Genomic DNA, 26,884 nt, shown 5'->3' on the forward strand with positions numbered 1-26,884 from the left:
TTTTAGTAACATTTCCACAAATGAAGTGAGAATGCTTCAACTACTGGAAAAAGTAATTTTGTTCTTGATTAACAGTCTGGTTCCCACAACAATTAGGCTAAAACCCTACATTTAAATCACATAAGGGTGCAAACCATGTTAGAAAGTACATTCTTTAATCAGTCCCTAGAACATCTTAATTTCTATAATTCAGTTCATTGTTTGTCCAGACAACCAGTAGTTCAGTGTGAAGGACATCTGGTCAGGGAAAATCACTTTTCATGAGAGAAGTAAAGCTGCATTATTTTGATGATCAAACTTGTAAACTTTCCATTATGGAGGAAGAGTTCATTAGGTTACAGATACAACATGCATTATTTAATGCTTCAGAGACAGAAAGGTACATATAATATTTTTACAGATCCATACTTTATTTCATACTGTATTTTGCAACAATTCCACGTGGACGAGGAAGTAGAACAATCTTTTACAGTTATAAAGGAAACATTGATATCCAGGGCATTAATATTTTACTGAATGTCAATTGTGGCTTTTACTGAGTGTAGCTGGATTATGTTTTCAAATGAGATGTCTTCAGTTTGAGAAAAATGGAATTTTAGTCCTCAGTTGACAAAATGATCACAATCCACTAGATCTGGACATGATTAAACAAGAATGTTCTTATTCCACACATATTTTCAGCTTTTCTTATGAAAGCCAAAAGTCAGGCCCTCAATCTGACACTCCTGGTCTCTATCAGTCCATTCCTTTGTCTTGTGGCCCGATGCAGTCATCAGGCCACTACCAGATGGTACGTTTGACACCCGCCCAGATCGAGTGTTTGGTTCCCTGTGCGGCTTGTACGTCGTCCCAGTGCAGCCGGGTGTTGGGGATCTCGTCCTCAGGCTCCGGGATAGGTCGTGCACCGTCTTTAGGACTCGCCACCACCATGGGCAGCGGGCCTCGCTGCGACTGAAACTCAACAACGTGGAGCTGCTTCTTGTCGGCCAGCTTCTGGTGGGTTTCCTGCAGGGTAGAAGAAGAAGAGAGATGTTACTGAGACTCCAAACTCAGCAGGACAACTTCACCATCAGACACACCAAATGTTGTAGGAGAGGGAAACAAGTAGATATGAATTATATTGAGATTGTTTTCATTGAGAGTTCCAGAGTATAAATGTCTGCAGTGTATGATATAAATCATAATGTACACAGAGAAGCATTTCAGTGCTTAAATACTAATAATAAGTCTGAAAGTTAAATGAAATATCAGAGATGATGGTGCGTTTCTGATTAGATTCTCTGACCTCTCTTTATTGCATGGTAGAGCATTTTGTTTTGTTGTTTCTGACTTTTCAATAAGAATAAAAGAGAGCTTTTCAAGTAGAAATTAAAACAAATTTCTGAAAACTCTCTCACTCCTTCCCACTATGCCGACATGACCTCACCTGATTGGCTAATCCTGTGAAGAGGGCTCTGGTGATGTTGAGGAGATTGACAGATCCTTCTACTTTGCAGTACATGTCCTGTACGCCGATCAGCCTGCACAGAGTGATGACCGCCCGGTGGCAGTGCAGACCAAAACCTGCCGCGACAGAGAGAGAGAGAGAGAATCAAGCACAAACATGCACACACTGATATCACCATAATTGAACAAACAGGGGTGGACAATATAAAGTCTTCTATTATGGTATGTGTAATTTTATAATATTGACATATAGTGTAATACAGTAAATGATCTGGAAATTGTGCACACACAACCAGAGATATTAAAGAAATAGCTGTACCCCAGTATAAACTGTACAGCAAAATGACAAATTTTGGTAGCATTTCATTTTATGAATCCGTAGTGGATTGTGGAATAATTTCCTAATAAAGTTTCCTGAAAAAAATGGTGTAATTTGATACCAATTATGCGGAAAGTGTTCAATTAACACCCTTCAAATTACTTAATTCCAATTGCTAGTATAACCTAGAGATTTTATTAGTCAATGCTCCGCAGGTTAACATGCATACAATTCAACATATATTGTTTCAAACAACAAACTTTCAAATAATAAATGAATAACAAATAAATATTTATTAAGGTTTAATGGCGTTTTTCTTTCAAGTTCATTCTTATTTCCCTGTGTAATTTGTAACAAATTACACATTTCTTTCCAGGAACCTTCTAGGAAATTATTATGAAATTGACCTGTGAAACAAAGCATTACCTAAATTTCTATCATCTCACAGTATTTATCATCATATAGCCCAACCGTATTGAATAAAACCAGTTTCCCCTCAACACTAAGCTTAACCTTTATCCTACCAATTAAATGCTCAACGAATCGAGATGTACCTTCGTTTTGTTTCTTCATGCGTAGCGTTGTCCTCTTGAACTTGGATTCAATGTCATGATAAACTGTTGGAGAGAAAAACAACAACTGAATTACACTCACTGGATGTAGAACAGGGGAAAGAGAAGGAACAAACAGCCAAAAAAATTGATACATAATAAACAGACATAATCATTCCAAAAAGTTAAGTTATAATTATTTTCACATGTTTTGTGCCATTTCCAAGTGAAGGCACTTGAGTTTTGTTATGCATCTTTTCTCCTGTTCTCCCTCAGGTCCTGCGTTTCTCTACCTGCCCACCAGATGTCCTTCCACATGTCAGCGTCTCCTGCTCACTGCAGCAGCTGTGTCTAATAAGTTATTCAGACACACAGTCCCTAAGTGGGAGGTGTGTGCTGCTGAATGAGGCCTGAGAAAAACTGTACAACTCCATTGCTTGAGGTTAAAATCTTGTATCACATCACTCTTGAAACACCTCACTGGCTGCCGTCCCTGCATCCTCTAGACATCAAGGTGGAATTTAATACCCTTAATGAATTAGGTTTTGTACTTGGATGCTGCATCAACAACAGAGGAAGGCATTTATGGATGGAAGGAATAAAAAGAGAGGATGACAGATGAGAAGCCGTAAAAGAATTAGACCATTTGGTGCTCAGAAGACACATCCTGTTGGGTGACGAAATCTAAAATTCAAAACTAAAATGTCAAATAAACACACACATACACAAACACACACACACCGCAGTGTGAGCTGAACATTTGCTGTGGCCGCAGGATATCCAGGTTCATTTGGAAGAGTGTGTGTGTCTTTTGTGTGATGTGTGACTCACAGATCCAAACAGCGACAAAGTCAAAGACAGAAAAAAGTCAAATTCCTCCCTGATGCACACTCTTCTATATTCCAATAAGTGTGACTGTTTTCTAACTCCAACACTAAACTAAAAGTCTACCCTGATTTTAAAGCTGAACCAAAATGACTGACAATTATTTGTTTGGTTAGAGGAAGGTGGAAAATGCCCAAAACAGAAACAATCAAACGTGCTGCCACATTCAAATTTATTCTAATTCACTTCGGCTTTAAATTGTTAATTTATTTCGACTCAACACCACTGAATCAACATGAATATTCACCTGTTCCTGAGAGAGTGGGAATACTTGTGCCAACAACAACAACAACTGGAAGGTCAGGGGAGCTCAAACATCTGCCAGATCTGAACAATTCTCCAATTTACAAAGCTGCAGCTTCCCTAATGTGTTCCAGATGTTGGCGTTCCAGACCAACACATTTAAGCAGCATAACAATTACGAAGAAAAACTGTTAATCATCTGGCGGAAGAAATCCCAGATCGGGACTGCCACTAAAAACCTGAGTGATTACTGGCCTGCAGTAGGTGACAGTGGCTTCAGTGAGTGAGCAACAAAGGTGACAGAAGAATGATGACAAAAATGATCTTGAAGCTATCTAATTTAACGTTATGTTAGGGGCGGTATATTGGTTTCGTCATCGTCACCGGTGTCATGTTCTTCCACGACATAGATTTTGCAATACCGTCATTACCATGATAAATATTTTAGCATATTAAAACTAATATGCTATCCTGTGGCTGCGTTAACATGCAGGTAGAGAGCTACGCACGTACTCTCAGAACTGGAGTTACATCCCGTAACTTACTATTTTCCTCGCTAACGCAACTTTGAACTCAGAAGCTGTAAGTTTAGCCATTTTATGTTGCGTCCCTGCTCATTTTGCAGGTTAGTCTGTGAACTTGGTGTTAGCATTGTGCGAGGCTAATGTGTCTAGCGTCCATTATCCCACAGGGATGTGGACTAGCTAATGTTGTAATATTGAGGGACAGTCAAGAGAAATTGTGTTAATGTTAAGCCTCATCTGAAGCCAATTAAATAACTAGAGTAGTAGGTTGGATGTGGGAAACAGACTTTTCACGTTGCTTGACTGTGACGCAAGCTCAGCTGCTTTGTTGTTACACGAAAGCCCCCTCTGCTCTCACCGGTGTTATGTCTCAACTGGTTTTCAAACTAGCTGGTCCTTGTCCTTGTCTAACTCTAGACAAGGGGTAGGATACCTCATTTTCATTCCTATTTGGAGCTAATAAACACATAACGTTTTAATAGTTTTTAACAATACATTGCCAATAAAGTGAAAAGAGGTAGAATCATGTTTTGAGTGGAGTATCCCTCCCTATAATTTTGTAATACCGTGATATAATGCTGTCACCGTATAAAAAATTAAAAAATACGGTGATATAAATTTTAGGTCATATCGCCCACCCTTACGTTATGTTATGACAAAGAAGTAAACAACAACCAATCACATGACGGTCCAGACAGGTTGCAGATGGTCGCACAGTGAGAGCTGGTGTGGTGGTGTTTTTTTTTTTAATGAACCTGCAAAAATTAAATATACCACAGCTTTGAGCTCAAACTGGGTGGAAATACAGGATCACACACACACACACACACATACACACACACACACACTTCTCATCTGGTCTCGGGCCAAAGCAGGAAGCTAACTTTCTCCTCCGGTGGGCGCGGTGGAGGTTGATGACTCACACACATTAATCTTTCTGGCTTTGCTCTCCTGCAGCAGCACAAGCTGCCAAATGGCATTTTACAATAAGAAAGTACAAGCAGTGCATTTTTAACTCTCATATCTTTTCTTCACAAATCCATTGTGTCGTTTGAGTATGGGCAGGTTAAATGAGGGGACGGTGCCGGACAAGAGGGGAGAGGAAAGAGGAATGGAGGAGGAAGAGCATGAGTACTGGACGAGATGAAGGAGGAGGAGGAAGGGAAAAATAAGAAAAGAGTAGGAGGAGTAGGTGTGAAAGAGATGGAGAGAGAGGCAGAAGGGGGAAACCAGAGGAGTGGAAGTAATAGAGGTGTGAAGTGGAGGAGAAGCTATTTCAAGGCCCTGGGTTCTCAAAGTCAAGCCCCATTCATTTTTCTCATGTCCGATATTATGTGACTCACAGTTGGAGCACTTCTACAGCTTGGATCAGCATGAAACTGACGGTTGAATCATCAGAACAAACAGTAATCAACTGCTTAAGAAAATATCTGGTTCTCTAAACTCGAAAGTGAAAGACTGTACATAAAAATGAAAGATGAGAATTTAACAATGACTCCCAAGATGCATTTTGGCAAGAAACATCCAATCACCGAGCTTAAAATTGTGTTACTTACGCCGCTAACGGCAGGTGAAAGCTAAAGATTACGGTGTTGAGAAAACACAGTCTGCAGCGTAAATCAATCCACTTTTGTGTTTTGATTTTGCTAGTGCTCTGATTCATCTCACTGACTGGAGTCTTCTCCATAGCAACAGCAGCCGAGCTCATGGGTATAGTAGTATTTAGAGCCCTAAAATGCCAAACTGACGGATGAAACATGATTTATCAGAAACTAAGCTGAAATAATTAAAACTGGTAGCCGTAACGTTAACTTATAGGAGTGTTACATTATCCGCAAGAGTCCCATGTTACTATGTGAAGTAACGTTAAGGATGTTGTTAAAAGAAAAAAGTGAAACACTTCCGGAGCCAGTGGCCCTTCCCATTTTGCAACTCTATGAAGGAGAGAACAAAAAAAGGAAGCATGTGAATTAACAGTTGAAGGAGGAGGGGAGGGTCTAGGATGAAAAGTCAATGAAGGACACTAACACAATCACTTACTGGTGTGGTTGTTGTATCGTTCTATATAGTACAAGTAGTGGATGGCTCTGTTCTTGGCCTGCAGATCACAGTTACATGACAGAAACACACACAAACAAACATACAGTGAGTCATTTGTTGACTGAAAGTTGGCATTTTGTTATTATAATTAGCATTTCAGTTGAGAAGTTTGGTGACCGCTGTAGACAAATTATATTTGTATTAATAAGTAGAATATTATTATTAGCAGAACACAAGGGACTCTGCTCTGTGAAAATAGTGCGCATGCGCCAACGTGCATGCTGCCTGTTGCCGTTGCTCCGTCTCGTCGTCTTACTTTTCCCAATTTTTAGTTTTCCTTTTCCTTTAAAACTATTGATCCCCGAGGGGAAACTCGTTACAGCTGCTCACTATCACGCCGATGCACACTTGAGAATAGAAGGAATAGAAGTACTAAGCAAATCAAAATATAATACACTATAATACAGATAAGATAAATTAAGTACAAAGTGGATATAAGTATAAAAGCTAAAATAAGTGTAAGCACCAAGTGAATTTAGAGGTTGACATCCCCCCATCTGCTAACCCGGCATCGGCATGCAACGCCATTCACACCGCCATAGCACTCCAGACTCAACACCCGAGCGCACTCATATTAATCTTGGGTGACTTCAACCATGTCAGTGTTTCAACAATGAATATTTTCACCCAGTATGTGAGTTGTCATTCTAGAGAGGAGAGGACACTGGACCTGCTGTATGCTAACGTTAAGGACGCATGCGGCTCTTCCCCCCTCCCCCCCTTGGGTAGGTCAGACCACAACCTGGTTCACCTCAAACCCTGCTATGTGCCTCTGGTTAAAAGGCAGCCTGCGACCACAAGGACAGCGAGGGGATCGTCAGAGGAGGCCTGTGAGACACTAGGGATGTTTTGAGGTGACAAGAGGACATTGACAGGCTTACTGAGTGCATCACTGGCTACATTAACTTCTGTGTGGACTGCAATGTGCCAAGTAAGATGGCCCATTGTTATCCAAATAACAAACCGTGGGTAACAAAGGACATCAAAGACATCCTGAATGCCAAGAGGAGGGCCTTTACCGATAGTAATAGGGAGGAGGTGAGGGCAACTGGATATTGTGGCAATGATCAGGCGGAAAAGTCCAAATACGCCATTGTAAAAAGTATATTTTTTTTTTAAATTACAGAAATCTGTTGGGAGCAAATATCAGTTAATTAATCTACGTAGTAATTCAATTGTTTTTGTGCTGGTCTTTGGATTGTATGCATAAAATGATAAATGTGGACAAAAAAAATTATAATGTGGTTTAATCAGTTGAAATCCAGGTGCATTATAGAAAAGTTATTTGTATTCTGGGTTTCAGTGGAGATTAAGTGTCCTGTCCTCAGAACAGCTACTAAATGAACCTGGTGAGATATTTTTGTCAAAGTCTAAATGTTGTTTCCACTCTGACAATAAAACTGGTGAAAACAATTTAGTTGACTAAATTCACTAGTACTCATTTTACTCAATTTCATTTAAATTTAAAATACAAGAATTCAACACTTAGAGACAGACTAACCATTAGAAATTCCACAAATTGGAGATATTAACACAAACACTTAATCTTAATGATTATTTTACTTGGAATAAAAAGTCTTACCTTCCTCAGAGCTGTGTTTCTGTCTGCTGCTTTACCCAACGCAAAGCCTGGGGGGGAGAGTCAGTTTTAAAACATCTCAGAGTAGAGTGAACACTGTCAAGTCACACTGGCAGAGGAGCTCCGTATTTCAGAGAAAAGATTAAGTTTAAGAAAAGTTCATGGTATAATTTGTTGCTGCCAATTAAACCCATAATTTATTGTTCAAATGTTGTTAAATTTGTGTTTTTTGATTATGAGCACTGTAACATGATGACATTTTAAATAAAGCAGCCCCAACAGACTCTGTAATGAGAGGATGAAGGCAGGTGAATCTCAGGAGTCTGTTAAAAGTTTCCTCAGCAGTTTATTTTGAAGCTCACTTCTGAAGAGCTTGAAAACTGTCAAAACCATTTCCTGCATGTCCCATATCTATAGAAGCTGGAAGGTTTTCAACTTATTTTTCTACTTTTGCAAAAACCTTGAAACTGTCAACATCATTTCTGGTTCTGTTCCATGTTTTTAAAACTCAAGAAGTTAGTTTTTGTCTTTTTATATATAATTTTAAAATTGTTCCCAGAGTCATAATCTATGCTAATTAATAATTTTGAGTGTCGAACCTGCGGCTCCATTGCCGTTTCCCACGGCGACCAGACAGCTGATGGACCGCTTCCTGCCCTCCTTGGCCGTCATGTTGAACACATTCTTGACCTGCAAAACAACAATAAATAACAGCTTTCACCACCTGACATCTATCAAGTTCTGCTTTGCCATTATTTTAAACACACTCACGGTATAAACATTAATACAACTCTGTGAGTGTGTGTGTCTAATAATGTAGAGTGTGTTCTGCACTTATCAGAATCAGATCAGAATCAGAAATACTGATCCCCGAGGGGAAACTCTTTGTTACAGCTGCTCACTATCACATCACAAATCAAAATATGATACACTATAATACACCTAATCAAAATAAGTACAAGTGGGTTGAAGTATAAAGCTAAGTAAGTGTACAGTACAATGTAATAATAATATAAGTAATAGTAGTGCAATCATGTGTACTGGCAAGTTGAGTGTAGCAGATTTAACCAGCTTATTAGGCGGTGGATATTGCACAGCAGTAATATAGTTTAATAAATATCAACAAACGTGGAATAATTAACTGAGAACAGGGTATATTGCACAGGAGTAAGAGAATATTGCACAATATTTCAGGTATTGCAGTAATGTTAATGATCCAATGTCCAGTTGAGTAATATCAGTGCCAGTTGCCCCGACACTTAGAGGAGAGTTAAAGGGTTAAGGCATTTCACTGAGTATGCGTGTGTGTGTTGGCAATCCAGACCAGAATGCCTGTCCAGATTTAAGTATGTTTCATCGATCGGTCAGTAAACAGAGCTCACAGTCGTCTCACACACACACACACACACACACACACACACACACACACACACACACACCTCCTTTGTGCAACCACGCAGGCTGATCAACTATCTGCAATATGGCTTTGAAAACACCAGGGGGCAGCATTGATACACCACAGAGAGGAGGAAGGAGTGGTGGACGAGAGTGGAGGGAAGGTAAGTGATTAGAAAAAGGAGAAAAGAGGAGGTGGGTGTTGACCAGAGAGGAGAGAGAGAGTGGGCAAAGGAGGAGATGCAAAGGTCAGAAAGAAGAACAGGAAAAAAAGAGGAGAAGAAAATTAAATAACATGACAGGGAGAGAGAGAAAATGAGAAGGGGGGATATGAGAGAAAAGGGTGGAGGACAAGAGGGAGTAGAGGAAGAGATGAAAAAAGATGAGAACAGAAATGTAGAGAGGGAAGACGGCAGGTAAGAGGAGGAGAGGAAAGTGGAGAACTGGGTTGAGAGGGGCAGGGATGGAGGAGAGAGAAGAGGAAAGCAAAAGAGAAGAAGGGTAGACGGAAAGGGAGATGAGAGAAGAGGAAAGAAGAGAACTTATTGCCTCTTTAGATGTGAAATGAATGAGATGAAAAAATGATTAAGAGGACGACAAAGGTGTAGAGGGAGGACAGGAGAAGAAACAAAGAGGAGAGGAAACAAGAAAAGGAGAGAAAAACAGATAGGAAGAGCAGAGAAGAAAAAGAAAACAATAGAAACAGAAAAAGGAGAGGAGGAGGCAGTGACACAGCAGAACAGCAGACAGTAAAGGGTCTATGTCACAATGTGTGTGTGTGTGTTTGACTGAGCACGCAGATATGTGTATGCAGTATGTATGTGTGTGTCTACACGTGTGTGAGAGAGAGAGAGACACAGAGAGAGAGACAGAACAAGGATGTGTGTGTGAAAGAATGTCAGCATTTTCCTTAAGAGTTTAAATATTTACCTTATGAAATAAAATAGCTTGAATATTGTAGAGCTTGTGTATGCAGTATGTATATGTGTGTGTACACGAGAGCGAGAGAGACACTGTGTAAATATGATGAAGAAGTATGTTGTACTGTAGAGTGTGAAAATATGAGTGTGTGTGTGTGTATGTATGTGGCGTCTTGATAACATATGAACAAACTTAATGACGAACTGTGCAACACACACACGCACACAGTGAAAAGAGTAGAAAGTTTCTGTTGCTGAGATATAAATTCACCACAAATCCCAAACAGTGAGTGGAGCTGCTGAACGTCACTATGACAAATAAAACTAGCCAGTTATATTTATGAGCTAATTAAGCTGAGTTAATTAAGATAATTTAAGCACTGATTAGAAGATATTTTTATGCCGTACTTCTCTCTTTACATAATGTGTTATGAATAAAACTCAAATTTTAAAGTAGTTTTAAGCATTTAAGACTACTATAACTACTTTATCATTTTATGTTTAATGGTGTATAAATCAGGGTTTTTAGCCACTGGTTTTTGGGGGGCAGAACTCCACAACAAGCTACAAATTATGGCTTTATAAAGTTGTTGGGTAACGTGATAGCAAACTGTTGCCCGTTTACACATTGAGCAGATATGGAGCAACATTAGCATTTATTTGGAGTCGTGTTTCTTTCTGGCAAATGTAAGTCCAATATTTACTCTCCTTTGAGCTCTGTTTTGATCTCCAACAGCTCCTGAGGGGAATATCGGGATTTAGCTGCTAAAATGCTTTACAAGCGACATCTTTCACATTACACACAGTCATTTGATCCATTATTCAAATAAAAATATTAATTAAGTATAAAATAGCTAAATTATCTGCAGTTTACAATGACAGAAATTGAGTTAGTTAGTTGTCAATATTGATTACAGGATGATATTTAAAATAGCATACACACCCGCTGAGAAACCAACTCTGATTATTGGCAGCTCCATTTTGAGAAACATGAAGTTAGCGACACCAGCGACCACAGTCAAATGTATTCCTGTGGCCAGAGCGGGCGACGCTGAATCCTATTTAAAACTGCTGGCTAAGGATAAATGTAAATACAGTAAGCTTGTTATTCACGTCGGCGGTAACGACTCCCGATTCCGCCAATTGGAGGTCACTAAAGATAATGTTGAGTCGGTGTGTACATATGCAAAGACAATGTCGGACTCCGTAGTTTTCTCTGGGCCCCTGCCAAACCTGACCAGTGATGACATGTTTAGCCGCATGTCTTCTTTCTGCCGCTGGCTGTCGAAATGGTGTCCAGCAAATGATGTGGGCTTTGTAGATAATTAGCAGACTTTTTGGAGAAGACCTGGTCTGATTAGGAGAGACGGCATTCATTCCACTTTGGATGGAGCAGCTCTCATAGCCAGAAATCTGACTGATTTTATTAGTGGACCTAAACCATGACAACTCAGAGTTGAGACCAGGAGGCGGAGTTGCAGTCCTACACGCTTCTCTGCGCTACCAGAGCAGTTCAGAAACAGAAATACTTTATTGATCCCCGAGGGGAAACTCTTTAGACGGAGATACGGCAATAGGCAGCATGCCCATGATGCACCTCTTTCCTCTCTCCCTCTCCATCTGTATGCATTTCTATCCCATTATTGCATGTTACTAACTCGACATCTTCTCTCTCCGGTAGTTCTGTGTTTTCTTGTTTTTCTCCTCTCTCCTTCTGTCGCTTTCAGCAGGTACTTCTTCCTCTGGGGCTGCAGAGACCGGATCTGTGGTTGTGGGCCACCTGCTGCCCCCGTGTTCCTGTTCGACAACTGCTACTACAGTTGTTGTTAATGGCTCTGTTACTAATACGAACATCGTTTTTCCTATAGCTGTCATTCCTATTATTATTAATTTATTAACATTAACACTACAATTACATTTCTACTGTTTTAGTGCAATGAGATAACTTCTGTTATGAATTGGCACTATATAAATAAAATTGAATTTAATTGAATACACAGGGAGTAGACACAATAATATGAAGACCTTTACAATCTAATGTGATTCCATAAAGAAGCTCTGCATGAAACATCTAAACTGAGATGTCACTTCAACACTTTGGTTTAAATCTTTGTTGTACTTACTGGAGCTGTGCTGGTATTATTTTTGCTGTGGCTGTGCGGTAGTGGGTGGGTTTGTTTTTCGGCTGGTATCTGTTTTGTTACAAAATACTATGGTTACTTCCGAGGCGGCAGTTTGTTGTGGTGGTGTACTGAATTCAGCTCTATTGTAAGATGTTAACAGTATTCACCAGACATCTTTAGTGCATCTAAAATTCTATACAAATACAAGAATATCTATATGCAACAGTGAAGTGGGAAGACAATGAAGAAGTGATAATACATTAGATAATATCCATCTTCAAATATTTATTCATTCTGTGGAAAAGATATGAAAGCAAACGTGACTTTTATTGCTTTGGAGATTTTAAAGCTACCGCTGCTCATATTGTGAGTGTGTGTGAGTGAAAGAGAGGGAGATACAAATACTCACTGGCTCAAAAATGAAGCATTGACACACCCATTTTACACGCTGACGATAAAACCAACAAGAAAAGCCAAAAACAAAAGCAAAAAGATCAGAAGTGCAAAACCTCCATCATCTCTGCACTGGACACAAGACTTCTACCAAAGCCAATTTTACAGCTGAATATCTCCCTACTGTCCACTGTTTGGTAACAGGCATATTCAACTCTAAGGGGCACTGCCACCAGTCTAAATGTCCAACTTAGACAGGAACTTTACCACAACATGCACATCTTTGTTTTTGACAGAAAGTCTTGGACCAAAAATAAATGCTTTCTTCAAAACCCTGAAACCATGACTTCCTAAGTGACCTAAAACACCACAAAAATAAATGTGCTAATGTCTCATCTTGTGAGTTGATCCAGGTGTGCCATGTGTCTGTATCTATTACTCTGGGTTTTTCCTATGGGCAGATTGTGCAGGGACCACCAGCAGCCTTTCGTGGGACTTATCTGGGCACAAAAAAAACAACACACACAAAAAAAAAAAACACAGTTCACCTTGACGCTTTCATCACCACGAGAGATCGTAAGTGACAGAACAGTGTTGAATTTCAGCTTAGGGAACTTCAAAGTCAAGATCTGCCTTCAGCTTCACTTGTTATGTAACACACATTTCAGTAAAGGATTTATAATTTGACTGCAGGGCCAGAGCAGAAGGATTGGGGTCAGGGTAGCAGCAGCCACCCAAAACACTGAAAACACAACCCTGCAGCACACACACACACACGTGGTGATGCGTCTCTGCTAAATCCTAATAATTCCACGCAACCCCACATTCTGGGCACATTTTCTTATCTTTCTCTACCTTGAACAAACATGCATACCTGAAGTATATACAGTTATTACTAATTGTGTTCATAGCTTAAAGGCAAACTATATATATACACACAACATTCTGCTTGCATACTGTGGCTACCAGCCTGTAAAGGAGGGCAGCAACATATCCTTTCTTCCGGTCAAGTGTGAGCATTTGAGCTTGTGCGTAGTTGAGGATAAGGAAACTCTCTGCAAGGATCCCGACCAGATGGGATCTCAAAACGCTGTTTTCGTAAATCAACATTCAACAAGTTATTAATTCTCATGTTTCAAAGTGACTTGTAGCTACTTACAGCCAGTTTCTATTTGACGTGTGTGTAAATGTCTCCAGTGATGTTGAGCTTTTGGCTTGGAATTTGTCATTTTAGGTGAAGATGCAGCAGTTTTGGCGGCACATTAGCAGCAGAGCAGATGGGCTGAGTTTTTCTTCACCGGATGAGCGACAGAATGGCGGTGGGAGGATGCTTCTAGCTCGCTCTCACTTCTGTTTTATCTCTTATTTTCTCAATCTGTTGCTGCATGTCTCCCTATCTGTATCAGTCTATTTGCTGCAGTGCAGGGGAGGAGTTTTCACCACATGGAACCAGAAGGCGCTGCGAGAGCACAAGCCTCCAACAACACTTCTCTGAAGTACCTTTGATATCTTGACTCTGCAAACGCAATGAATAGTGTAAAGAGTCTATTTACTCCTGCACAACTGAAAAGATTTCCATCCAGTGCTGTAGAGGACGCATCCTTGTTATAGAAATATTACACATCAATATCTGACTTCATACATTACATCAATTTTATCTGTACTTAATGTAACTGTCTTATAGACATGACCTGCACTGATATTTTTGTGCATTACAGTTAATAATTGTGTTAATAAATGTGTTTTCTTAATAATATTTACTAGTTACTAGTAATTTTTTATGCAAATTGTTTATGTTTATATGGTAACATTGTATATCATGTTTTAGTGGATCTAATTCTGTGTTTCCTTAGATTTTGTAGTAAGATTTATACAGCCAGACCCTTTATTCTGGCATAATTTCAAGTGGTGGCTAAAATTAACTTACATGAACATTGTGTTCCTCAATTGACTATTTTGACAAACTATTATACACTATGATGTATATACTTTATACTTTTATGTTTATGGGTCAACTTTCATGAACGCCATATTCCCAATTAAATTTTCACAACCATCCTGCTCCTGATGAGAGTTGTGCCTCTAGATTAACTTTCAAAATCACTCTAACGCAAAACTGTAGGCAGCAGGCTTTTATCTTCAAATTTATTAATTAAAAACATATGAAATTCTATTATTTTAAGTCCTGTAATTAAAGTGGCAATCTTTGATGTTGTTTAGACAACCACACTATCAAACATAGTTGGAAAAGCACCATTCATTTAACAATGGTCCAAATGGGATTCCTGGTACTGTAGTTTCTTGTAATTTTCTTGAATTACAAAAACATCTTTATGAGTTGCAGCAGGATTATATTTCTTCAAATTACATATATAGATGAGAGAGGATATGTACTTTTAACCAGCCTGTATCACAAATATAAGTTATGCTTTTAACAAATTAATAATCAACCTGTATTAATGCCCTTTATGTTCACTTTAGATATGAGGTTTTGTAATCCAATTGAAAGTTCTTGGAAAGTTGCTCTCATCCGGCCAGCTATGTATTTACTTTCAGCAAAACTTTCAAGGTTGTTGACTTCAGGGAGAGAAAAAAAAAAAAAAAAAAGAGAAAGAGAAAACCCCCTGTTCTGACAACGTTCCATCTCTGATAATGAAATCACTGAGTCCTGTCCAAGTGGCTGCTGTACCTGGAGAGAGGCCATGAACATCACTTTTCTCTCTGTCGCTCTAACTCTCCTCCCTTCTTTTCTTTGGTGTTACCTCTGCTCTCTGTCATCCCTCGCTCTCTTCGTCCTCTCTCTAAAAAGGTCCAACTGATTGCAGTTCTTACTGAGGCTGTGCCAGAGATGTGCAGATTCAACTTGATGGAAATTGTTGAGGCTGTGGTATGTAAAGTTATTGTATTGTATTACATTATGATGCATGTTCTTCATTGGATGTTTCTCTGTATTCTACTCTTGCATGTCCTCACACACCTCTGCCTAAACTTGCATAAATAATTTTTTTTACCTCTTGGGGGTAGCACAACAAGCTGTAAAGACAACATTGGCATATTTTTACCTTATAAAGTTAGCAAACCGTTGCTTATTTACATATCCAGCAGACATGGAGCAACATTAACATTTATTTATTTGGATTTCAGGTCAACGTGGAGCTGGATTTAAGGTTGACGCAAGGGATTAATGGCAGTCCCAACTAAGTGCCTTTGGCATAGGTTTTGATTTATAGTTGAGCGTCAGATTTCACCCATTAATATCACCTCCGCCACACTAGACGCATGTATTGTATATGATGAGGGCATATAGTGCTTTCTATTCCCCACAGTAACTGTGTTTACATTATTTCATTTTCTTTGTGATACAGAGCGACGATCATTTGATAATTTTGGTATATGTATCTAAACTCAGGTATTGTAAAATTTCAAATGACACCAACCACAAGTATTTATTACAGTAAATACACTGGAAATCATAACTTATGGAGTACATCCTGAACAGTATATAGGAGTCCATATGTTTTGAATATGTATTTAGATGATTTAATGAATACCCTTAACCTTTCTCCTCTCCTTTCTATTCACTTTCCTCTGTCTCTCTCTCATCTCCTGACTTCCTAACTCACTCTCAACTTTTCCTCCACCTCTCTCACTTTCTCTCCCACTCTTCCTCCCTCCCTCCCTCTTCCTCCTCTCCTGTTGGATGTGTTCACTAATGGCATGCCGGCATCATCGTCCTTGGGAGACAAGGCTTTTATTCCAGTAAGCCTTTTTCATTTCATTAGGCCTGAATTTATAGTGGCACACACACACACACCCAGATACACACAGAAGATATATTTATAGAGGAAGATGGCTCCATAAAAGCGTCCATCAGTTTCCTGGGGGAAGCCTAATGTCTGTGACACCACTCTTATTTATGCAGGCAGGAGGGCTGGGGAAGACTATCAATGTGGCACACACAGCATGTGAATCCCTGTGCAAGTTAATGTGTGTGTGGGGCACACACACACATTTGGGTCTTCCTACATTGAACAACTGTGTGTATGTGTGTGTGTGTGTGTGTGTGTGTGAACTTGCGGCATTACCACCATTAGTGCTAATTGAATTAAGGTAAAATACAATTTGACAGAGAATCTAAATGAACCAGGTCTGTCCATACAGCTGATCTTATCTCACACACACACACACACACACACACACACACACACACACACACACACACACACACACACACACACACACTTTTCTCACAATGAAGCATCCATAATTACCAAATGTATAACTTAACTTATTATTATTAAAAATTATGATTTCTCTTCAGGTCTAACAAGGTCTAGATGAGCTACTTGATGTAGAAATTAGTTTTTTTTTGTCCGCGTAAACAGTTCGGTGCAGCATCTTTGTATTAAAAAAGCCAGCATTCATGAGTGAACACGATTGCTTTAGGGTTGATGAAATTATTCTATTTGCTTTGTATCAAACACGGATGCAAATGTGACTTTTTAGAAATTACACTATACACTAAAAATTGTTCAAAACTGAACATTTTAATAACCGTCTTATCTCCCCACACTGCAGCCGCAAAATGACATAAAATTTCATGCTCAACTGCAGCTACCCTTGCTCAGCAAATTTGCCTCCAACACCATCCATGTGTACACGCCACACTGGATTTTCCACCATTTTGAGTTTCCTGAAAACAGCTTCCTCCTCTGAGGCTTTCTGCATCATTATTCTGTACAGTTTGATTTCGTGAGCCGCGACCACATACCAATCCGCACAGTGTTGGATAGCGCGCCAGAAAGATGTTATCTGACGGGAACTGATCATCCATTTACACCTCTCCCGAGTTTCAGCTAACTGTTTAGCTGCTGGTGATGATGTGTCAATATTGTGTTCACAACTTGTTTCTGCTGCTTCAAGTGGACAAAAAAGTCAGTTATTGAAGGTTTAAACATAATAAATTTTTTGTCAAAATTAGGAGAAAGGAGTTTATATAAAACTTCATAAAATTTGTTCTCTCAGTATATCTAATGTGACAATTTTATGATAGTTTAATATGTTTGTGTGCAGCTTAATACCGTTTTTATATTAGATTCAGTGCTGTTTTCTTAATATTTCAAGCAGTTTTCGATGTAGCTGTCTAGTTTTGTGTGTTGACTGATAATTTTGTGTAATTACTAGAAACACCATCCAGTGATACATTTTTTTCCAAGGCTATTTGACAGGAAGTGTTAGGGAAAAATAGTAAAAAGTAAAGAAATAAGAGAATGAATGAATACTTAGAAAAATACACCATATATTAAAATAAAACATGTGATGCAGTGTTCCACAAGGTCTGAATGAAGCTCTTACAAGAACAATGTTGCTGACAAATCAAGCTTCTATGTTTGTGTATGTCAGTTTGTGGTTTGTTTAGTCAGCGGAAAGAGAGACACTCACCTCAATGACACGTGAATCAAAGTCTTCGTAAGTTTCTGTCGAGAGAGGGGGAAAGAAAGAAAGATTAAACCAGGCTCCTGCTAGCGCAACAAATACCCAGAAGTCCTTGCAGCAGTGTAACGAGTTGACACTTTTCATTGTCAGTGACATCTGAAGGATGTTAGTCTTCCAACAGCAGCTGGTTCACTTCTAACCAATTAACAACAAACAAAGGAGAGCTGACTCAAAGGCTCTGAGGAGAAAACACACACACACACGCGCACACACACACACACACACACACACACACACACTGCTCTCACCTGGGACATTAGCTCACCATCTGTAAGAAAACTAAACTTAATCAGAGACAAGCAACCTAGTTACAGCTCTCTGCATTCACCAGGCCCACTGTGTATTGTGTGTGTGTGTGTGAGTGTGTTTGCGTAAAAGAAAGTGTTTGTACATAGGAGAGAGAGCGCAAGTGTATTTCACGGTGTGAACGCTTGTTAGTACGGTGACGAGTGAGAGGAAATATCAATAGGAATAAGAGAAAAAGACAGCAGAGGAGGGTGAGAAAGGAACAGTGAGCCAATAAGAGACCCAATACAAGAAGAGGGAGCAAGAAGCAAGAAAATGTGCTTTCCGACTAGAGAGCCTCGTCCCTCATCTGTCAGCAGTTTGAGGTAAATGGGCTGAACTCAAGGGTAAACAGCAAAGACCAAAGTTTAAACGGTGTAATAAGGCTGGGAATAGGAGGCTAGCAGCTCCATCAGTGAATCAGGTGGATTTTTACCTGCAGTGTTTGTAATGAAGAGTTGATCAGGCTGGAGATGCACCTTTATGGGCTTCAGAGACTGTTTACAATACAATATTACATTTAACCTTCAACCCCAAATCCTGATATAAACCCTCCTGGTACAGCAGGCAGGGCTGAAAAGATGGTGAGGGAAAGCAGATCGTTTTGGGTCTACAGCACTGATGCACTTCTTTTCAATAAAGTCTCCACTGAAACCTAGAAGAATTCAACTGTAGTAGGTCTTTATTGTCCCCATAGGGCAATTACTTGTACAGTCAATTAAAAAACAAACATCATAAGCATAAAAACAGGAATAAGAGAAGGCAGATATATTGACATGTAATAGCAGTTAGACAAACTCACAGGTGCTGTTTTTTGTCTCAACATTTAGCTCACACCAGTGTGCCAACATAATTGTTCACAATGCTGATGCTAGCATATTGATGTTTAGCAGGTATAATGTTTATCATGTTCTCCCTGTTGGTTTAGTATGTTAGCATGCTAACATTTGCTAATTAGCATTAAACACAAAGTACGTATGAGGCTGATGAGAATGTCATTAGTTTTGCAGGTGTTTGGTCAAAAACCAAAGTACTGGACAAAAGGAAACTTGATGATGGTACTGAGTTAACAGTCAGGTATCTGTACAAATTTCATTGCAATCCAACAGTTGTCGAGATATTACAGTCTGGACCAAAGTAGTGGACTGACCAACCTACTGACCAACATTGTCATCCCTAGTGTTGCATTTTAATGAAACTGTGTGCTCATTTAGGTTTCTTGTCCAAGAACAGAGAAGAAAAAAGACAAGAGTGTGTGGAAGGAAAGAGATAAATAGAGGAGGTGATGGAGAAAAGAGAAAAATGGATTGAGAGACAGGAGGAGAGAAAGACTAAAAGGAAGGAAGAAGGCAAAAAAGAATGACAAAAGAGACAGAAAGTGAGAGAAAAACAGAAGAAGGCAGAGAATTGAGGGAGGGAAATGGGGAGATAGTAGAAAGAGAGACAGAGACAGAGAGAGAATGAAAAGTGTGAGATAGAGAAAGATAGAAAAGAAGAAAAAAAAGACACACAGAAAGCCATACATCAAGAAAAAGGGAGAAAGAGAGAGATGTCTTTCTAAATTAGGAAATTAGCCCACTTGACACATTCTCATTCACTTCATCAGTCCTAATGGGCCACCATACAGGCCTGTCACTCTCCTCTCTCTCACACTCAGGGAAGCCTATACCCTGTATTGTTCCTCTACTGCTTCATCCAACTCTGCTTTTTCCATCACTGCAGTCATCTACAGCTGGACTGACGGAACATCTTGAGATATATGAATCTGGCTTAAGTGTTACAAACAACACACACACACACACACACACACACACATTTACATGTTTCTAAACTGTGTGAGTGTTTGCATGTAGTTTACCTCCATTGGGTCCAGGGTCAGGGGGGCCCAGGCTGATGCCCCCCCAGGAGTTTCCTGTCCATCCTCTTTCCCTCTTCACCTTCATCTTCCTCTTCCTCTCCCACTCATCCCTCATACGCACTGCAGAAAGACATGACCAACAAATTCAGCACCGAAGCCCCAAGAACATACAGAGGCCACAGCTGACTTCAAAGAGCACATGATACACATCAAAGGTGCTATTTGTCATTGTCAAATTAACTGTAATTATCTTTAACAAATGAGATCACAGTGGAAACAAATTGGCGGCTTCTATCTCACACAAGTGGTGCTGTTGGTGCTTCTGTTTTTGTCCTCTATTTAGTGTAATGGTACGTGTATCTTACCCGAACCATTCGCTACAGGATGTTCGGTTTGGTATTCGACTTCCTCGGTTCAGTACGCCCTGTGACCCAAAGAATTACTGTCAAAATAGTTTATGTTGCCTACTTGCACGCGCAGAACAGAAATTCTAGAGCACAAGTTTTACCCAGAACATTTTGGCAGCGCACCAGTTGTTGTCTATCGGCTTAGCCTGGTTAGCCAGGTTAGTGTTGCTGCCTCCGAATGGCAAACACAAATAAGAGACCAGAGCTGGAGGATCCAGACATGTAGATCCACTGTATGGGAGCATTAGTTACGTTACGTTTTAGTGTAAAACTGTATGCCGACATTGTTCAACTGAAGTCGGATAGGTCTGTGGAAACACTTCAAACATGACCATTATGACGGCATCACGTGAATGTGTCGATTAGCGGAACGAAACAAAAACTGGAAGGGGAGTCCTTCTCCCCACAGCGTTCAGGCAGACTCTCACTGCAGATTCGGACCGTACCAAAGTAATAACTAATGCTATAGGAGTGTTTAACGCTGCAGATATGCGACCATACAATGAAAAATTTAAGCATATGGTCAAAATGCTTGAGCCCCGCTACAATGTGTCTTCACGTGTGCATTTTAGTCAGTTCGTTGTGCTTGCTCTGCATACACGAGTCAAGCTGCAGTTGTTCGGGAATTATCAACAGGTCAGAGTCTTACGATGGAGCATTAATGACATTTGTGTTATTTATTTTCATTTATTTTTTCTTATTGACAATATGCCAGTATTAACTCTGCATTAACTTTTACAGCAAGAATTATGGCCAATGAGCCCCTGTTGAATGTTTGCATTTTTCAAAATAAATGACAACAATGTTATTTTCTGAATTTTTTTGGTTTTTCCTGCTGTACCAAAAACTTACCGAACCATGACCCTAAAACTGAGGTACATACCGAACCGTGAATTTTGCGTACCATTACATCGCTACCTCTAGTAGCGCTATGAAGCTGTTTTTCTGAGTAGGTCCCCGTTTTGTTTGTCTCGTGCACACACACGCACGCTAGTGACACGGTTCACATTCCTGCCAATTGTTTCACACTATTCCACTGATTAGCAGGTGGCTGTAACAGGCAAGATATGCTACAGTGCGCCAGCAAAGGCAGGAAAGAAGAAGACTGCAAGCTAGTAAACATGGATGTAAACAATGCTGGATTTAAAATACTTAAAAAAAATCTGATCTGCAAATGTTTTATGAGGAAGGAAATGCACTCGACACATTTGTTAGACCTCAAGGAAACACATAGTGAGTTTTAGCAACACTGAATGTACGGGGCCTCTTTAAGACGTCATCAGGTAATTTTTCTATTGGCCTGTGATTCTTTTAACCTACCATTACTAAAAACTCCGACAACTTTTGTTCCATTTGCTCTGAAAAAAACAGGGGCCTCTTCTGGTTTACAAAGCAATTAGCAGATTTTCCCTCCAAGGTTGACTCAGCAGGTCCCAGAGGAAAATGTATTGACAATTCATGACAGCAGTGATATAATTTGATCCAGTTTCTTGGGTAAAATCAAATGAGTGAATATGTGCCTAAATCCATACAGGTTTGGTTAAGGTAGCAGTAAGTGCATCAGTATGTGATTTATCATTTATGTTCATTTTGTATGTCTGCGTGTCCAGAAACTGAAGTGTGCTTGTTTGTATTCAGTGGATTCTGGCTCTGTACCTAGTTCAGCTTGCACCTCCTGCTGCTCAGTCTCGCCTCTGCGACTCATGCTCTGCAGAGTCCCATCCTTTAGCACCGGAGCGTTCAGACCAGGCCACAGAAAACCACCACGACCTGTGGGTTAAAGACACAGACAGACAGAGAAAAAACACAGACAATCTGTAAATTGGAGAACACCAGAGAGGAGGACTTAAAGGGTGCAAGAGAAGAAAATATATAGTGGAATTCTTTTTCCAAATCTATATTTCTTATGCTAGAAAATAAATTCTGGCACAAACATAGAATAAGCCTATTAAAGCGAGTACATCATTTCTTTTGTTCTAGTATATGGACAACTGAAAGAGTAGCGAATAACAAAAAATGAATGTCTCATTTCAATACAGTACATAAATAAATAAGCAGATAATCTACCACAGATGTATTTGACTTTAGGGTGCCTACAGGTTTAACAAAATTCAATTTAAGAGCAGTTTAAAACTTGCTATCTGGAAATGACCTTTTGCCTAAACAGTTGCCTAAAAGTTCCTGCATTAGTCTTAAATACCCTGACTGACAATAGATAGAGCCGAGCTGGAAGCCAAACCGATAATCAAAGTATGAGGAGTGGTTTGCATGACAATGCAATACAAAACATTAATTTGATTAATTTTAAATTTGATAATTTAAGACTTTTCCACCACCACAGACAGATGAGAAGGGATCATAAAAGAGCGATAGAGATATTTAAGTGAAAACAAGAAAAAGAGGACAGCCAGAGTGAATGAAGGGTAATTCCTCGCCCTAGTAGAGCGGTGTAATAAATTAATCAACATTAACTATTGAATATTCGAGTCTGTCATGTCCATCAGCACAGCAGCACACAACTTAACAGAAAATTAGGAGAAATTTTAGCGCTTCTGAACAACAAAAATAATGTAAACAATCTGATTTCATATTTAGAAAGTATGGAACATACTTACAGAAAACTGAACAAAGAGCTTCTAATCGCTTAACTCTTAACTGCACCCACGAAAGTCAAGATGAACCTCTGCTGCAGAGACTAAAAAAAATGAAGACAGACAGCTGATGGACACAGAGGTAGATGACGTCTCACCTTCTCCGATGTTCTGTCCTCGGTTCAGGTCCCTCTTCAGTTTGCGCTTGGTTCTCTTCCCTCGGCCCTTCCTGGCTCCGGAACCCGACTCCGCCAACACACCTTTCCACAACTCTTCAGCCGTTACTGTAAACACACACAAATGCGCGCGCGCCCACACACACACACACACACGAACAAACAAACATCACCATAACAGATCTAAAGATCTCTCAGTATCTTTTCTCCATTTCATCTGTATAACAAAAGAAAACAAAGAGAAAAAAGAACGACTGAGACAACTGGCCACCACCCAAACTTTTCTGAACGCACAATGGTAGTCCAATAAGATAAAATACAGGGCCTTCATCAGCAAATAGTGCTGGTGCTGAGCTCTCAATTCAAACAAAAAGACATCCAAGTACCCAAAAACTACAGAAAAGAATGATTCATGAAGTCAAACTGTGCTGATTCACAACCAACCTTAGTCAAGTAGAAGTGTTTAACTGTATCCTGATTTTAGCTTATACAATTAAATGTGCAGCTTTTAGCATTTTAACATCAATAAATCACAGCCACATTCTTTTAATTACTGTAGAGCTGCAACAATCAATAGATTAGTTGATCAACAAAAAATAATTAAGTCGGCAACTTCACCTGAGTCCATTTTCTCACCTGCTACACCTTCACAACAGTGATTTAGCTCTAGTCACCAAGCCAGAACACTACAATTCAAGAAGACTATGAGTGTAATTTCTTAGGTATAATGCAGCTGAATTTAGGCATCCCACTAAAGCCAGCTGTTCTGTGGATGTATGGACTCTGGGGGCTGTAAGGGCCAGGAATAAAGATGTCCAATAGGTGACATATGAGATCGCCCAGGGACTGTAATTAAAATACATTAAACTCTCAGTGTTCGCAAAAACCTGGCACCTAAAGTGGATATACAGTACCACAAGTCCAGTTTAGGACCTGCAGTATAGCCACAGATAAAGACCCATTTGAAAACGCTGCACATCAGTGTATAAAAGTCAATTAATACAACCAAAACTCTCCTGAGAATAAATATTTAAAGACTCTTCATGGAGAAATATGAGCCAAGATACACAGTCAATGGAATGTGATCACAATGAAAATTGTGAGTGAAACACGTTGACAGACACAGAATATGTAATTGTCTGAGAAATGTTCAGGCAGTGACTGTAAATGAATAAGATAGAAAAAAAGAGGAGTTAGGAAGCCGGTGAGTGAGCGAGGCAGAGACAGACTGAGAAAGCAAGAGAGAGAGAGAGGACGTTTGACAGCTCCATACATGCCCATTTAAAAGACTGTCATCAAACTGACATGTTGTCCAACAAGCTCTGCTAACATGCACCTGCTGATGGGAAAATTAGTCCCAACATACAATACAGGGCCAAAAGTATATGGACACCCTGACATTACATCCATATGCGATTGCTGATCATCTCATTTCAAAACCATGGAAATTAGTACATGCTGCCATAACAACCTCCACTCTTCTGGTTTCAGGCTTTTCAGAGTTTGGAACCTGGCTGCAGGGATTTGCTCCCATTCAGCCACAAGAGCAGTAGTGAGGTCGGCTACTGATGTTGGGCGATAAGACCTGGCTCACAGTCGGTGAGTCGGTTCCAGTTCATCATAAAGGTGTTGGATGGGGTTGAGGTCAGGACTGGGTGCAGGTCAGTCAAGTTCTTCCACACCAAAGTGGGAAAACCCTTTTTGAATGGACCTGGCTTTGGGCACGTGGGCATTGTCATATTGAAACAGGAGAGGGCCTTCTTAGTTGCCGCACTTTTGTCTAAAATACTACTGCATGCCTAACATTAAGTTCGTCCTGTGTTATTAACCACACTACACAGGCAAAATCATTTTGTAGCAACAGCAACTTGAAGCAATAAACTATAAACTGCCAATTACCAATTGAACAAAACTTACAGGTGCTTTTGTAAATCAAGTGAATGTATAAAGTTAAAATGGCTGGTCATTTTGGGCTGTAGCTGACAAATTATGATGTTATTGCTCCAACATGGGGACAAGGGATTTTGGAAACAATCTTTTCATATACTTACGCTTGTTGAAGAAGCTGCCATGTCTGGTTTGCTGCCATGCTGTTGCAGGGAACAATGCAAGTGCAGGGTTTCTTTGGAGAGAAGCAGCTGAGGCTCGACTCGCAAAGTGGGATACCTGAACTGCTCCCCCTATGGTACGGAGTGGTGCTGCACCTGAAAGAGAGAGACGCCCACCAAAGGAAAGAGAGATGTATCAAAACTGAATTATGTGCATAACGCCAAGCAGGTTTAACATACAAAAACAGAGCTATGAATACACACAAAGAAAACACTTCACATCAAGACAACAGCAAACATCAGGCTTGGTCATTTTATTGGTACTTCAACTGTAAAAGAATTAAAGGAATTAAATTAAAGGATTAGACTGTCACATCATGTACCATGCTGACATTGACTTTTCATTGAAAAATATAAGCTAAGCAGCACTAGCCACCTACCCGGTTTCTCCCTTGGTTCCCACAACTTTCTACCCATCAACATACTAGAAGAGGGAGACAGTGAGGAAAGTAAAGTCTGATAAAAGTTGAGATTTCACTGAAATAAAGTCTTGTTCCAGTATGTTGTAAGTATGCCGAATTAAAGCATGGACTCAACCATTGCATAACTAGTCTTTTTATAGTGTAGTTATTTTGTCAGAGGCGTCTACATTTACTAATAAAAAGTGCGACATTAAATTAAAACAATTTTGAATAAAGTTTGGTGCTGGAAATACATACATCATTTCAAGGCTACTTGGGGATCATTTCTATTAACCAGAAACAAGACTCAAGTTTTAAATCACCAGTACTAATATTTCCATAAGTTAAGATGCTGTTATGTCCTTAAATTATAAAAATAGTTATTAAATTAAATAACGATTAGACAGCACTAACACACGTGAGGAACACGCAACCTGAACCAAAACAGACGCAATGCCAGCGAGTGTAATAAATTTTGTTGTAAAAGTCTAACATTTAAGGACCTAAATGTTATTCTTAACTGCATGCGATCCATATTTCTGACTGCACTGAAATTACTGCTATTTTCTAGACCTCCCTGATCATGACAGCCCTGTAGCAACGACAGGCTTGTCCCGGGTCAGTAAACAGAACTAACCATAACCAAACAGTCAAACTTTTAAACATAAATAAAGTAAACATACTCCGATATATACACTGAACTGTTTAAACCAAGCTGTGGATGATAAGAAAGATAAATAATTCACCTCCGATTGTGATGCGGAGGGCACAGCACACCCGTATGGACGCCGCCATGTTGGAATTATGAAGGGTCTTTCAGAGGACAACAAGGTGTCTGAACTATGCCTGTTTAAAAATAGAAACATGCAGAGGATCTGGGTTGTGCATTGTATTGAATTAAAAACTAAATTTAACAAAATCTGTGATGTCAACTTTACTGTGAACCTTTTGGATCTCGTGAATATACTAGAAGAGACTAGAATGGACAAGAATAGAATAGATTAGTAAAAACACAAGAGAGCAAAAATCCTTCTTGTCAGTCCTGACCTTGTTCCTCTGCTCATTTTCTCTTCCTCATCCAGCT

At 39.6% G+C, this 26,884-nt stretch overlaps 1 protein-coding gene across 2 annotated transcripts; it reads right to left on the reverse strand.

The window, feature by feature from the left end:
• Window positions 1-389: 389 nt before the first annotated feature.
• mrps5 (mitochondrial ribosomal protein S5) lies at window positions 390-26,655 on the reverse strand. Of its 2 annotated transcripts, XM_044214768.1 has the most exons (13): window positions 26,304-26,350; window positions 25,780-25,823; window positions 25,343-25,495; window positions 23,274-23,399; window positions 22,181-22,294; window positions 20,118-20,237; window positions 17,921-17,955; window positions 8,247-8,337; window positions 7,651-7,697; window positions 6,009-6,066; window positions 2,320-2,382; window positions 1,427-1,563; window positions 390-1,005 (listed from the first exon to the last, which is right to left on the reverse strand). In XM_044214768.1, the coding sequence occupies exons 1-13, from the start codon at window positions 26,333-26,335 to the stop codon at window positions 781-783; spliced, it is 1,245 nt and encodes a 414-aa protein (XP_044070703.1). In that variant the 5' UTR covers window positions 26,336-26,350; the 3' UTR covers window positions 390-780. The 2 variants fall into 2 exon arrangements, with proteins under 2 accessions (XP_044070703.1, XP_044070704.1); XM_044214769.1 differs by lacking the exons at window positions 25,780-25,823; window positions 26,304-26,350 and adding an exon at window positions 26,547-26,655.
• Window positions 26,656-26,884: the final 229 nt, after the last annotated feature.

This window comes from Siniperca chuatsi, linkage group LG11 (assembly GCF_020085105.1).
Source record: "Siniperca chuatsi isolate FFG_IHB_CAS linkage group LG11, ASM2008510v1, whole genome shotgun sequence".
Lineage (NCBI taxonomy): Eukaryota > Metazoa > Chordata > Actinopteri > Centrarchiformes > Sinipercidae > Siniperca > Siniperca chuatsi.